The following is a 14,255-nucleotide window of genomic DNA, read 5'->3' as shown; positions in this document are numbered from 1 at the left end:
ATAATGTATAGTATTATATATATATATATGTATGTAAGAAATGAGATGTGTGATAAATTTATAATTTTATTTATGAATTTAAAAGTTGCACTGCTAATGTATTAAATACTGTCTTATTATAATATATAGATATTGCTACTTTTAAATATTATGTGATTTTAGATTTTTTATTTTTGATATAACAATTTTCACTAGAATATCAAACATTAAAAACTCCTGAATTGCAATGAGGATTTGACTCACTTGGCAATTATATGCATATGTCTCTAAGTTCTATCATGTATGAGAATTTTAGCTTAGGTAGTCCCAATTTGTTAAGTTTAAATTGGATTGTATTAGGTATTGCTTGATGATTACTCAAATAGTCCATTTGTAATAGTTTGATGCTTATGGTTAAACCTATCCAAGAGATAGATAGCTCGCCCGACTTGAGTTAGGCTTGGACAAGTATTTTTGCATTTTGGACCGGGTTGATTTTACTTGAAATCAATTTAAAAAATAAAAAAATATTTTGAAATTAAAAATAATTATAAAAGTATATAAAATAACAAACTAAAAAAAATTCTTAATATTTTTTTAATTTTTAAATGGTAAAATAATTTTTTTACAAAGTCCAACTCGAAAACGAGCTTAAACTTAAAAGATATTTTAAAACTTTATCTCAATTTGATTTGACCCATAAACATATCTATTTGTGTGATTACACACTTGTTACACTTAAAAAAAACATCTTCAACTATAGTTTATTGAAACTTGTTGAATATAATTTTCCGGATCCATTTCTTTCCAACCGCAACAATGTCAAATTAAGCCCCAAAATTGTTAATGGAAAGGCCTATCCTATGAAAAGTTAATAATATAAAAATCTTGAAACCCAAAAGAGTTATCCAATCCATCGATAATCCAACATGTTAATGGCCCAACAGCTTTTCTAATCCTAAAAGGCTATCACCGTCCGTTTTAACACACCAGAGCAATCGATAACCGTTGAATCCACATTCTATTCTGAGACAGTATATACCGTAGCTCAACCACGGCAGTGACTGAGTGGCACTTCCGTAAATCTATCCCTTAACTCTAAAGCATTTCTTCTCTTTGTTTCTCTCTCTCATTCATATTTTGTTGACGTAGACACACAGAGGAGCTCTTTATTTCTCTCTATCAACAGCGTGATCTCGATCTAGAGCTTCTTCTTGTTTAATTCTTATTTTCAATATGGTGAGTTTAATTACTTGATCTGTTTGATTCGGCATTAGATCTGGTTCGACGCCCCTTCTATTTGCAGCCATTTATCATTTTTCTTTTTAAATTTATGGAATCTGAAGTGCGAAGATTTTTGAATTATGTTTAATTCTAGCTTTACTTGCTTTGCAAAGTCGCCATTTCTTTTTCTGTTATCGTTTTGAGTATTATGCAGCTGAGCCGGAGAGTTAGGGATTTGAATATAATTGAGATCTGGCGCGTGATTTTCCTTTTCGGTTTTCTTTTCTGAATGTTTGTATATGGATCCGGCGATTTAGAATTGACCTCTTAGTGGATGAGTTTGATTTAAGATCTCTTGCTTGGCCTTCTGCTAATTGTTTTTTTGTTTGTTTTTTGCTTTGGTGCTTTGACAGCCACTTAGACTTGAAATTAAGGTACGTGTTATTCGTTTCATTTGAGTTCAGTTTTGTATACTGATTTGATCTTCTTTCCATTTGTACGAGTGTTCTGTAAATTGTATGGTAACATTCTTAATTGTGATGTTTTGATCAGAGGAAACTTGCTCAAAGATCAGAGAGAGTAAAATCCGTAGATCTCCATCCTACTGAACCATGGTAATTTCAGCCCTTCATTCTGTTTCATATCTATTTGAATATTAACCTTCAAGCTTGGAGGCGAAATATGATATATTGTGATTGTTATTGAAGGATTCTAGCAAGTTTGTATTCTGGAACTGTCTGCATCTGGAACTACCAGTCACAGGTGCGCAAGTTTTATATTTTGTAATATATATAAAATAGCCGTCAAAGTTAGAAGTTTTACCCAGTTCCATGTTAGTTAAATGGTAGAGCAGGAAAATAGATGAATAAGTGGATATATTTAATGTTAGATTAGCATCTGAAATTTAGTTAAATAACTATCCCATTTGCTTTTTTTGGGGGATCACTTTTTTCAATAATATATTTTTCTAGTAAAAGAAGCAATCTTGAAAAGTTCATCACAGAGCTTGATTTTATGTTACTCTTTGAAGCATTGTTTCCACCTTCTGTCATACTGCACTTCCTTGGGTGCTGTGGGGTGCATGGATGAAAAAACCGGATTGGACTGACTGGTTCAATTGGGAACTGGAGGCTTAGTCCGGTATGGTGCATGGAACCAGATATTGGTTGAACCAGTAATAAACCTATTCAACCTGTAAAACCAGTTTTACATTTTTCTATTATTTTTGTAAATACCATACTATTAACTCAATGCATATTTTATTGATTATTTACTTTATTTATTTCTTATTTAACATTAAATGTTATTATAATTAAAGACTGGTCAGACTGGCTATTGGAGTCTTACCAGTTTGGTCCTGTCCAGTTTTTAAATCCTTGGTGGTTGTTATGTGAGAAACTAGCGTTGACCTATCAGATGATTATTTTCCCTTAAAAGAATATCATGGTGCTCAATTAGTTTAAGGGCCAGTTTAGCATTGCTTCTAAGAAGCACTTTTGAGATGAAAGCATTGCTAAACAAGATGCTTTTGAGCTTTTCAAAAGTGCTTTTGGGACAAAAAATGCTTTGCAAAAGCACATTTTTAGCCAAAAGCAGAAGCAGAAAATTTTAGCTTTTGCTCAATAGTGCTTTCTGACCCAAAAGCACTTTTGAGAAGCAATGCTAAACTAAGCCTAAATTAACCTTAGTCCATGCTGATCTTTGTCCATTCAGCTTGATCCAATGCTTTTCTCTATTTGAAGGATGAAGAGGCACTTAATTCTTAGTCTGGCTCATCTTGTGGATATATTTCCATCTTTTTTTCATGCCTATGAGCCATGAATTTGACCCCATGTTTACTGTAATATTCTAAAATGAATTGAATTGCGCTCCATTTGTTTCTCCTTAACCCTAAATCTTTACACTGTATAACTCTGACATGATTCTATTTTATGATTAATGTATTATTCTAGCTTCTTTTGAGTGCTATTTTCAAAGCTTTAAGCATATACTTTGCTTAAATCTAATGAACATAGGAACATGGATCCTTTTAGCTCTATGTATATGGCCAGTCCAGTACCTGTAAAATTAAAAAAAAAAAAAGAAATTGAACAATACCAGTTTCATTTGCACTTTGACATGCTTATTCAAATATAAGGCGACAGAAATTATTTGTAATTTCATGGAATCTAATTGGTATAAGTTTTTGAGTTCTTAACATGTTATTTAAATCGTATTAGGCTTATTTTGAACTTTTTGTACTGTTTGGATTTTCGCTTATTGATTAGTGTTAACTTGCTTCACAGACCATGGCTAAGTCATTTGAGGTCACTGAGTTGCCAGGTATGTTATCTGTTTTTGTGATGACTTATCTTGGTCTGATGATACTGTTTTTCCATTTCCAGGTGCTTTGTGGTAGAATTATTATCAGTCTCTAAACTCAACATCTTGCATTTGCAGTTAGGTCAGCAAAGTTTGTTGCACGCAAGCAATGGGTTGTCGCTGGAGCTGATGACATGTTTATTCGTGTATACAATTACAACACCATGGATAAGGTCAAAGTATTTGAGGCACATACCGATTACATTAGATGTGTCGCTGTCCATCCTACTCTTCCATATGTGTTGTCATCATCTGATGATATGCTCATAAAGCTTTGGGACTGGGAGAAGGGTTGGGTGTGTACTCAGATATTTGAGGGACATTCCCATTATGTCATGCAAGTGACCTTTAATCCCAAAGATACGAACACTTTTGCCAGTGCATCTCTTGACCGTACCATAAAGGTATAAAGGGCCTTTCTATTTGTAACTCTTTCATTATATCTCTACTTCATATGGTATAGCCATGCTAAGTCTGCCTTGGCTCTGTTTGAAATTCTAGATTTGGAACCTTGGCTCCCCCGACCCAAATTTTACTTTGGATGCCCATCAGAAAGGTGTAAACTGTGTTGATTACTTTACAGGTGGTGATAAGCCCTACCTGATCACTGGGTCTGATGATCACACTGCTAAGGTAAGCAGCTACTATTTGTATTCAGCTATCTTTTTCATCTTAAATAATTTTTGAGGGAACTGTTCACAAATAAATCCCATGGATCAGGTATGGGACTACCAAACCAAGAGTTGCGTTCAGACATTGGAAGGCCACACACACAATGTTTCTGCAGTTTGTTTCCATCCTGAACTTCCAATTATTATTACTGGTTCTGAGGATGGGACAGTTCGAATCTGGCATGCTACCACATATAGGTAATTCTTGAGATAGGAAGTTAAGGAATGAAGAGGAAACTTGAATTGTTATGCAGGAACAGAACCAAATTACCCCTCTCAATTTCTAGTGCCCATTTGTTCCTTGACTGGGCTTATTTTATCTGGTTCTCTTTCTGCATATTTATCCAGCTTCCTCTTTGTTACTCATCATTCAGATGGATGTAGAATTCACAGTCTAGAGCCACCTTAGTGCACTATCATTTATATTTCTTCCTCATTTGCTTGACACTTCAGTGTTTTCTTAGGATATTTTAATTTTAATAGTCTTTTATGCATGCAGTGATATCTTTGAATTCTTCAAGTTTTTGTTTTTCTAACCAAATCATTTGTGATCAGGCTTGAAAATACATTGAATTATGGTCTCGAGAGAGTTTGGGCAATTGGATATATAAAAGGTTCACGAAGGTAATTACTTTTGGTTAAATGATGCAACAGGTTTAATATTTTTGGGTTGTTTATTACTACTTAAATACTAGAAAATTTTCTTTTGATCATTAAATGCTTGAATAGGGCCTTCTAATTAGTTTAGATTATGTCTATGTGCCCACTGAAGGTGAAAAAACAATTAATTTAGATTACTTGACCTGAGTTCTTTAGTTGTATGTTCCTTTTTGCGTTGATTAGTTTGGATGATACTTCTTAATCTGCTATGCATAAAAGGCTAAGAGTACTCTACAATTCTGTCTTGCAGGATTGTGATTGGGTATGATGAAGGAACTATTATGGTGAAAATTGGTCGTGAAGTTCCTGTAGCAAGTATGGATAACAGTGGGAAAATAATTTGGGCTAAGCACAATGAAATTCAAACTGTGAATATTAAGAGTGTAGGAGCAGATTTTGAGGTAAATGTATTTATTGTAAAATTATTTCTCTTTCTGCATTCATGGTGCGACTTTCAGTACAGGAATTTTCATCTTAAGATGCCTTTTGCTTTGTTTTTTAGGTTACTGATGGAGAAAGGTTGCCCTTGGCTGTAAAGGAATTAGGGACATGTGATCTATATCCTCAAGTGAGTTGATGCTTTCTAGCCTTATTTAAATGGTTTTGAGCATAAGATTAAGTTTCGCTCCTAAAATTTGTTGATTAATTCTTTTTGTAAGATGTGTTTATGTTTGGATTCGTTGGATTCTTGCACAATCAGTTACCCTCATTCCTTTCTTGTTGTTGTCAGAGCTTAAAGCATAACCCAAATGGTAGGTTTGTTGTTGTCTGTGGAGATGGTGAGTACATCATATATACAGCATTAGCATGGAGAAATAGGTCATTTGGTTCAGCATTGGAATTCGTTTGGTCATCTGATGGAGAGTATGCTGTCAGAGAAAGCTCATCAAAGATAAAAATTTTCAGCAAAAATTTCCAGGTTTTTACTATTTTTTCATTTATATGGTTTCTTGTTATAAATGGTATATTCCTTAGTATAACAAAGGTTGCGTCCATGCAAATTTTGTTTTCACTTGTTGAAAGGTATGTTATACGCAACATATCAATTGCGGCTGGAGAGATGGATTTAAGAGTATGAATAAAATTTTGGGTAGGGAAGGGATTTCAATTCTTCTGATATTTTTTGTTTTTTAAACTGTCAAGAAATTCTGAAAGTTTCTATAATTCTGATTATTAACTTTTCATGTTCTAGTGGTTTCCTTTATGATTGTTAGGGAATTTTATCTAATACAATGTTCAAGATTCTTTTTACAATGTGGTGGTATTGATGGGGATTTAACATTTTCAGGAAAAGAAGAGTGTCCGGCCAACCTTCTCTGCTGAGCGTATTTTTGGGGGCACTTTACTGGCAATGTGCTCCAATGATTTTATTTGTTTTTATAGTTGGGCTGAATGCAGATTGATTCGTCGGATTGATGTTACCGTTAAAGTAAGCTAAAATAGCTCTGTGCATCGCATTTGCTTCTTCTTGGCTACACTGGATCCTAAATGTACTTTTGTTTATGTTACTGAAATTGTTAGAATCTTTACTGGGCTGATAGTGGTGACTTGGTGGCAATTGCCAGTGATACATCGTTCTATATCCTAAAGTACAATGTAAGTCACCTTGTATAATCTGCTTATTAGATCTGCAAAATATTTTGCACTGTGGACTCTTCTTTTGTCTGTTAAATACATGCATGCTTTCATGCGGACATACAGAACTGAATTTAATATTTTAATGTTGCAGCGGGATGTAGTTCAATCATACTTAGATAGTGGAACACCAGTTGATGAACAAGGAGTTGAGGATGCATTTGAGCTTCTTCATGAAACCAATGAACGTGTTAGGACTGGGATATGGGTTGGGGACTGTTTCATTTACAACAACTCTTCATGGAGACTTAATTACTGTGTTGGTGGAGAGGTATTTGTGTTCTGCTTATCCTTGCCTTGGAAGTGTTCCATAGGTTTAAATGCTTTGGTTTTTTCAATTTCGGATGATTTCATTTTGACAATAAATGGTTTTAGGTCACCACAATGTTTCATTTGGACCGTCCTATGTACTTGTTGGGATATCTTGCTAGTCAAAGTCGGGTGTATCTGATAGACAAAGAGTTTAAGTAAGTCAGCAAGTCATGGCTAATTTTTACATCTAAATTGCGCGTTAAATTTTGTTTTGAAAATACATTATTAACATCTGTTTGCCCTCATCCGTGTCATATGTTACAGTGTAATGGGATACACGTTACTTCTCAGCCTTATTGAGTACAAGACACTTGTGATGCGTGGAGACTTGGAAAGGGCCAATGAGATTTTGCCTTCAATTCCTAAAGAGCACCTTAATAGGTTTGTTGTTGTCTGTTCTCAAAAGATTTCCTTAGTAGCCACTGCCCAAAATTTGGTTGGGGGTTTAGAATTTATTTCTTCTCCTTTCCTTTTCTTTTCCTTCATTCCCACATAATTTGAATTTTTGGTTTGTGTTAGTCATTCATGCCCCTTGTGATTGGATTCGTTTCCATTTATGGTAATACCTCGGCCATATCTGTGTGTTGAGAAACTTAGAATTCCAGATCTAATCTGTATCCATAAGTAGCCGACTAGAAGGCTGGTCCTTTTATCTTCCTGAAAGCGTTATATTTTAAAATTTTATCATGTTCAGTTTCTTTGTTTCTAAGTTGTGTTGAAATATTTCTTGGATTTAGTTAACGGTTTGTTCTCAATGGTAGTGTGGCTCGTTTCCTAGAATCACGAGGTATGATAGATGATGCTCTAGAAGTTGCTACAGACCCTGATTACAGATTTGAGCTTGCCATTCAGCTTGGTAAATTAGAGATTGCCAGGGTAAGGAATTTGTTAAATTAATTTTGTGTTTGTATTACAACTTCATAGATCTGTTCTTTTCTTGAATTTTTGAGTAATATAATTTTTTTTATCCTCACTCTTGTACTCATTTTTTTTAAAGGAAATAGCCACGGAAGTTCAGAGTGAGTCCAAATGGAAGCAATTAGGAGAATTGGCTATGTCCACTGGAAAGGTGTTGTATATTCTCTAATTTGTTTCAGTGTCATTTCTCTCTGTTTTGATTTTTAAATCTTGATTTTCCCATCACCTATCTTAGTAGGTTTTTTCTTGCTTTTTATATTTGTCTCATGATGTTCTAGCAAGTCACAATGTGAAAATATCCAATGTTTTATCTTCCTCTTGAATGAAATCTCTCTTAAGGATGTAGGAATAGACAGCTTTACCTTTCTGTAAATAATTTATCAATTTGTCTCTGTAGTTTATTAACTGTAATTGAAATGTACGAGAAAAACCTTGTCATGTTTTCTTAGTGTCTTTTTAATGCTGGATGCTGTACACTGAAATTTTTCAATGCGGATTTTGAATTTTATCATGTGCGGTAGTTGTTTGTTTTAATTAAGCTATGTGCATGTCATATGAATTGTTAGTCTCAGATAATTGCTTCCCTGCCTGTTTTTAAATCTTTTATTCTTGTTAATTATACTAAACTTGTCATTTCAGCTAGAAATGGCTGAACAATGCATGAAGCATGCAATGGACCTGAGTGGTTTATTGCTGCTTTATTCCTCATTAGGAGATGCTGAAGGAATATCAAGACTTGCATCTCTTTCCAAAGAGCAAGGGAAAAACAATGTTGCTTTTCTTTGTTTATTCATGTTGGGTAAATTAGAGGATTGCCTTCAGCTTTTGGTGGAAAGGTAATTCCGTATATCAAGTACCAGAAATCGTAGACTGCCATTCATGTCATTATATTTATGGATATTGAAGTATTCCGTTTACAGTAATCGGATACCTGAGGCTGCTCTGATGGCGCGATCTTATCTTCCAAGCAAGGTTTCAGAGATAGTAGCAATCTGGAGAAGAGACCTCAACAAGGTTAGTTGCCCTTATATGTTTCTCTGTTTTTTTTCAATGCTTTATTCTTGATTACAGGCTTAGCTATATCGTACATAACCTTCTGTTTGTTTTAATTCCTCTTTTTGATTTTCTGTATAGTTTTTACAAGATTCAAGAAGTTGCATGTCTATAATAAAAATTATGAAGCATTCCTCTTCCTCTGCTTTTCCTTTCTATACTTATCATCCATGAGTCAAGCATGTCTCAACATTGCCCTGAATACCATTGGCGAAATATCTATTTACCCCTTGTTGTCCCAAAGTAAACTAGTATAGCTTGGCTTCTTTCCTTTATGTTCAAGATAATGGTTAATTCTATTACATAGCATCTTGGTACTTTTCTGGAAAAGATTGGTATGAAATTCTGCTTATAGAGCTTTTGCATCTGAAGGCTAAGAAAATTACTCTTATCCTTTCTTTTTCTTTTTTTTTTTTAAATAATGTACAAGTAATGTACTGCTGCAATCGTAAGTGGGAATCTGTTTTTTCTACTAAACCAATGGGGGGTGGAGCATTTGGAGTCTTTTTATTTGCACCCTAAGGGCAATAACATGTAATTTCTTTGTATCCTTGCAACATGAATCTATTGGGCTTCCATGTTTCTTGTAGTCATACTCAAAACTACCTGCCCTGACATTTTATTACTTGTTTTGTTTAACAGTATAAACTGTAAAATGAAAGTTATTTTTACATTATCTGCAGGTTAATCCAAAAGCTGCTGAATCTTTGGCTGATCCTAGAGAGTATCCAAACTTGTTTGAGGATTGGGAACTTGCTCTTTCTGTTGAATCTAAAGTGGCAGAAACAAGGTATAAAAAATTATTCCTTTTTCTTTTATTGTTATTTGTTACTGTTTTCTAGGAAATTTTGTATTATTCCTTTTTGTTCGATAATATTACCGCTTTTATGGATAAATCATTTCAGAATCCAGCTGTGTGGTCATTTTTGGTTGCGCTGTAATCTTTTAATCATTTTGTGTTGGTTGCAAAGCCTCATGGTTGACACATCCGGTTTTTATCTCACATAGATATGCTATTTACTTTCAATTGGTTTTTAGGGGTGTTTACCCCCTTGCAGTGGATTATTTGAACCATGCTGATAGATCGAAGATGACACTTGTGGAGGCTTTCAGAAACATGCAAATTGATGATGAGGAGCCTCTTATGAATGATGAGGAGCCTCTTGTGAATGGTGTACTTGATTATGAGGTATAGAATCCATTTGTATCTGTTTTTTCTTTTAAGTCGGCGACATTTTAAAAAATAGGAACTGCTTGAGTGGTTCAGGGGTCTGGTTTGATTTTATTGTCTGTCCTTTATTTGGTGGGCATCACAGGCTGGAGAACCACATGGGCATGGTCTGAATTCAGAGGAGCAGAATGGAGAAGATGGTAGCCAAGAGGAGCCTGTTGTTGTAGATGCTGATTCTAACGATGGTGCAGTACTCGTTAATGGTAACGAGCCAGAAGAAGAGTGGGGTACGAATACTGAAGGAACCCCGTCAGCCTAAAAGCAATTGGTTGGGGCAGTGTGAAAATCGAAATTTTGTCTCTGGTGATTAATTGTTTCTAACATGCCATCTCTACCCCCTTTCTTTTTTGGACTTCTCTGACTCATTTTTTGTGATTCGTTTATTGGACCAGTAACTAACACTCTACCACTAACTGACTTCTAAACAGTTCTCCCGAATTGTTTTCATCTTTCTCGTTATTTGGAATTTGATAGATGTTCTCTGCTGGTTGCAAGTATCTCCTTTCTTTTTTGTATTGACAACTTTGTGCGCCAAACTGGGCAAGATCAAGTTAATATGGTACCTATTGATATTGACTAATATGAGGCTCATCTATTGGCCCTGATCCATCCTTCCCTGTAACTATTCTTATCTATTTTGTGTTTGTCCAATCAATTTTTTGCATTCTAATATCAAAGTATTATTATTTTGGTATTCTGAATAACTGTAGATCATTAATGAGAGCCTTAAATTTTGTTATATTCTTTTTGACGTGGTGTTTTTGGCAGTTCTTTTGTTCTGTCATCCCTTAAATTCTTACTTTTTACCATTTTCCTTCATGTTGGCAGTGCTTACACCAGATCACTAGGTTTCATGAAGACATTCAGTTTGAGCTCCATTCATCATGTACTTAATGTGAGAAACTTTACTACTAATACTACTACTACCACCATCACTACTATTATTTCTCGAAAATGCATTTTTAACCGTACCAATTAGAAACACAGAATTCATTTGACCCATGACTTATTTTGGTTAGGGCAATAAACATCTTCACCTTTACGGTGAACCTCTCCAGCTTCTTGTATCTCTATTATAGCATTTGTTCCCTTCCAAATAAAAGTAAATGGAGTGCTTCAATAGGGTAGGAGTTATCGGTCAAGATTTACCAGTTACAATTTATTTCTAATTATTCCGGAATAGAATTAGACCATAAGTAATTATTTTCAAAGTGGGGTTCCCCTTTATCATTATTACGGTATTAACTTCTTATTTGATCAGCAGATTTCAAACTAGAAGTTGGAAAGATGTGAAGTATAAGGGCTGATTGTCTTTGCATTCCCGATGATTTGGATCCCTCAAGCACATTGAATTTTGGGATGGAACATATACAAGTTATTTGGTTAGCTTTCAAATTATGACTTTAGTTGCTTAAGTTTTAGCATATTCTTTCTGAGGCATTTGGTCCTAAAATAAGAAAATTCTTGTGCCATAGTGAGTGTAGAAATAATTTGAGAATTTATTGACGATTCCCCAATTCAGTGCATTTTATGTTGTTTTTAGGCACTATTTTTTGGTCCCCTCTTGAGGCCTCGACTCTTCTGGTTGGTTTTTTTGGGGATTCTCTTTTTTTAGTCTTCATATGGAACTTGTACTGTAAACGTATTTCTACATAAAACGCATACTGTTCAATCACAATCACTATTATTCTTGCTCTTCGTCCTCCTGTGCTGGTCTTATAGCACAGCTGTCTTGTATGTCATTTTAATGGTTTCAAATTAAACCTGAAATTTCCTATTTTATACAAGATGTCAGAAGTTGATAAATGAACGTTACCACATTCGGGTTTCAGATGTTTTGAATATTAAATTTTCAAATACGATTTCTGGAATTTCTCTTAAAAGAATGATAATTTAAATAAAAAAGTGAACTGAAGCTGTTCCGTCTAAAACACATTGGGGACTTCAATTATATCTACGACAGGACGTCCAGAGAATGATAATTTAAATAAAAAAAGTGAACTGAAGCTGTTCCGTCTAAAACACATTGGGGACTTCAATTGTATCTACGACAAGACGTCCCGGTTGAGATGGGAAAAGAGAATGAGAGTCGTATTCTTAGCTGTGAATTGATATATGGGGATAGGAAGGGAGAAAGTTGAGGTGAATGTCCTCGTAATTGGGACAGAAAGAGCCAGTGCTGTCACAGAGGGAGCTAGAGGATATTACAGATTGATTCTAAATGCAAGTGTTTACCTAAATATGTAGAAGAGGATGAGGAGCTGTCTGCATTTGCATTGAAGTTGAAGGATGCTTCCATGGTCTAAGAGCTTCATGCAGCTGTTGTTGCGAAGACACCAGAAAATTCTCCTAAAGCTTCAGAATGCTGAAAAAGGTATCCCCATTAGATCTATCTGGTTTGTCCTGAACTTGCCATTTGCAAGCAGTCCTTACCTTTGTTGGAGGAAATATTATACTTGGTTATGCTTATTCCTCAGGTTTTCTTTTTGGTGCCAATCCTGGAACTAAGCAATTCCATGATCTACCAAGCTGACTGTTAGTAAACCCGTGCCCTTGGCCTAGGATGAATATGTGGAATTTTTATGTCTCAACCTCTAAGCTGTTAATATCGTAAAAATTTTCCATTTCTCATAGGATAACCTGAACTTTCAATATTTTCAATTTCTCATCTCATGAAATATATGTTACCAATTCTTCGGCTTTGCAATTAAATATTTGAGATTATTATAATATATAATAGTAAGCTAACTCAGAAATATCAACTATAATAAATGGAAAATGTATTAAGAGAATGAAATAAAATGTATATATAATTCTCTTATATTTATTTTCTTGCTTGGTATAAGAAAGAAACAATAATACATCTCCGCTTCAATTTAGAATTAATTTAGGCTCAAAAACTTTAGTGACCGAATAATATTATCATGTAATTTTTAGTAACTAATTTTACTTCTAGTGGAATAAGGACCAGTAGTTCTTATTGTTTTTCGAGTGTGTCAGAAAAAGAAAAAGACTACTATATAGAGAAAATAATGGTATAATTCTTAACATTAACTAAATGTAGAGAATACACACATATACATGTGTCCGTGTGTATGTGTATGTTTATAGCTGTTGGACAATAAGAATTCAGCACGAAGTTTGCAACATCCACTAGTACAGTGGAAGACAGCTTCATTGGATGAATTTTGAAAGCTAACATGCGGAGACGAAAGATGAATTACCAAAACTAATTCCTCGAGCTGCTAGCAGAGCCTCGACATTGTTTTCCATCGCCATTCTTTCGGGCCCACCGACCTCATTGCCAGCGGCAACTCATAGTCCTAGGGCTCGGACAACCCCTTTATTACCTCCTGAAATTCCCCTTGCCTCCATTAGCAATGTTCCTATCTTTTTTAGCATTCGTAGTTTGAGGTCTACAGTTAGTTGTAGTGATAATTGTGCTCAATCTATGCCGCGCCAACCTTAATTCCGGTAAGTAAAAACTTCCTCATTTAATCAAATTTTTTCTTATATCTATTAACTGTTTTTCTTTTCTAATTTTTCATATTATTTCTTGAAAACTACTTGAATTCCCCTGCTATCACAAAGTACAATAACCTTAACTCGAAATTTTATTCTATATTTCGTGTGTCCCTTTGATATATGATAGAATTAATAAGATGTTATTCAACCTTTTATTTAATAAAATTTTTATTGTCGTTTATTTCAATATTTTTATTAAGTTGTTTACATTTCGCAATTTAATGTTTACTACATAAACGTTGAGATTAAGAATTAGAACCTTAATTTCGGTTAGTAAAAACTTCCTCGTTTAATCAAATTTCTTTTTATATCCATCAACTGTTTTCCTTTTCCAAGTTTTCATATTATTTCTTGAAAACTACTTGCATTCTTCTGCTATCACAAAGTGCAATAACCTTAACTCGAAATTTTGTTTTACATTTCGTGTGTACCTTTGATATATGATAAAATTAATAAGGTGTTATTCAACCTTTTATTTAATAAAATTTTCTATTGTCGTTTATTTTAATATTTTTTATTAAACTGTTTACATTTCGTAATTTAATGTTTGCTACATAAACGTTGAGATTAAAAATTAATTAATATTTTATTTATTATTATATTAATATTTTTATACTTCAGCAGTTTTATTTTGGTAACTTATTAATGTTGGAATACTCGATCCCTTTCCTTATAAGAAAGAAAAT

At 34.1% G+C, this 14,255-nt stretch overlaps 1 protein-coding gene across 5 annotated transcripts; it reads left to right on the top strand.

The window, feature by feature from the left end:
- Positions 1–973: 973 nt before the first annotated feature.
- Positions 974–11,722, top strand: LOC108452847 (coatomer subunit beta'-2-like). Of its 5 annotated transcripts, none has more exons than XR_001866463.2 (26): positions 974–1,218; positions 1,617–1,637; positions 1,756–1,817; positions 1,911–1,965; positions 3,489–3,525; positions 3,643–3,968; positions 4,066–4,197; positions 4,285–4,433; positions 4,791–4,859; positions 5,146–5,296; positions 5,398–5,463; positions 5,626–5,814; positions 6,184–6,324; positions 6,417–6,491; positions 6,625–6,801; positions 6,906–6,997; positions 7,107–7,223; positions 7,604–7,718; positions 7,840–7,911; positions 8,400–8,596; positions 8,681–8,774; positions 9,497–9,603; positions 9,852–10,002; positions 10,130–10,347; positions 10,873–10,939; positions 11,309–11,722. XR_001866463.2 is itself a non-coding variant. In XM_017750624.2 (26 exons), exons 1-25 carry the CDS (start codon positions 1,216–1,218, stop codon positions 10,890–10,892), a joined length of 2,760 nt encoding a protein of 919 aa, XP_017606113.1. In that variant the 5' UTR covers positions 974–1,215; the 3' UTR covers positions 10,893–10,939; positions 11,309–11,722. The 5 variants fall into 5 exon arrangements, 2 of the variants coding, with proteins under 2 accessions (XP_017606113.1, XP_052883981.1); XR_001866464.2 differs by having other exon boundaries at positions 10,130–10,662; XR_008283010.1 differs by having other exon boundaries at positions 10,130–10,662; positions 11,306–11,722.
- Positions 11,723–14,255: the final 2,533 nt, after the last annotated feature.

This window comes from Gossypium arboreum, chromosome 5 (assembly GCF_025698485.1).
Source record: "Gossypium arboreum isolate Shixiya-1 chromosome 5, ASM2569848v2, whole genome shotgun sequence".
NCBI classification, from domain to species: domain Eukaryota; kingdom Viridiplantae; phylum Streptophyta; class Magnoliopsida; order Malvales; family Malvaceae; genus Gossypium; species Gossypium arboreum.
Note: the sequence above shows the minus strand (reverse complement) of the source record. Positions and strands in the feature narration are given on the sequence as shown.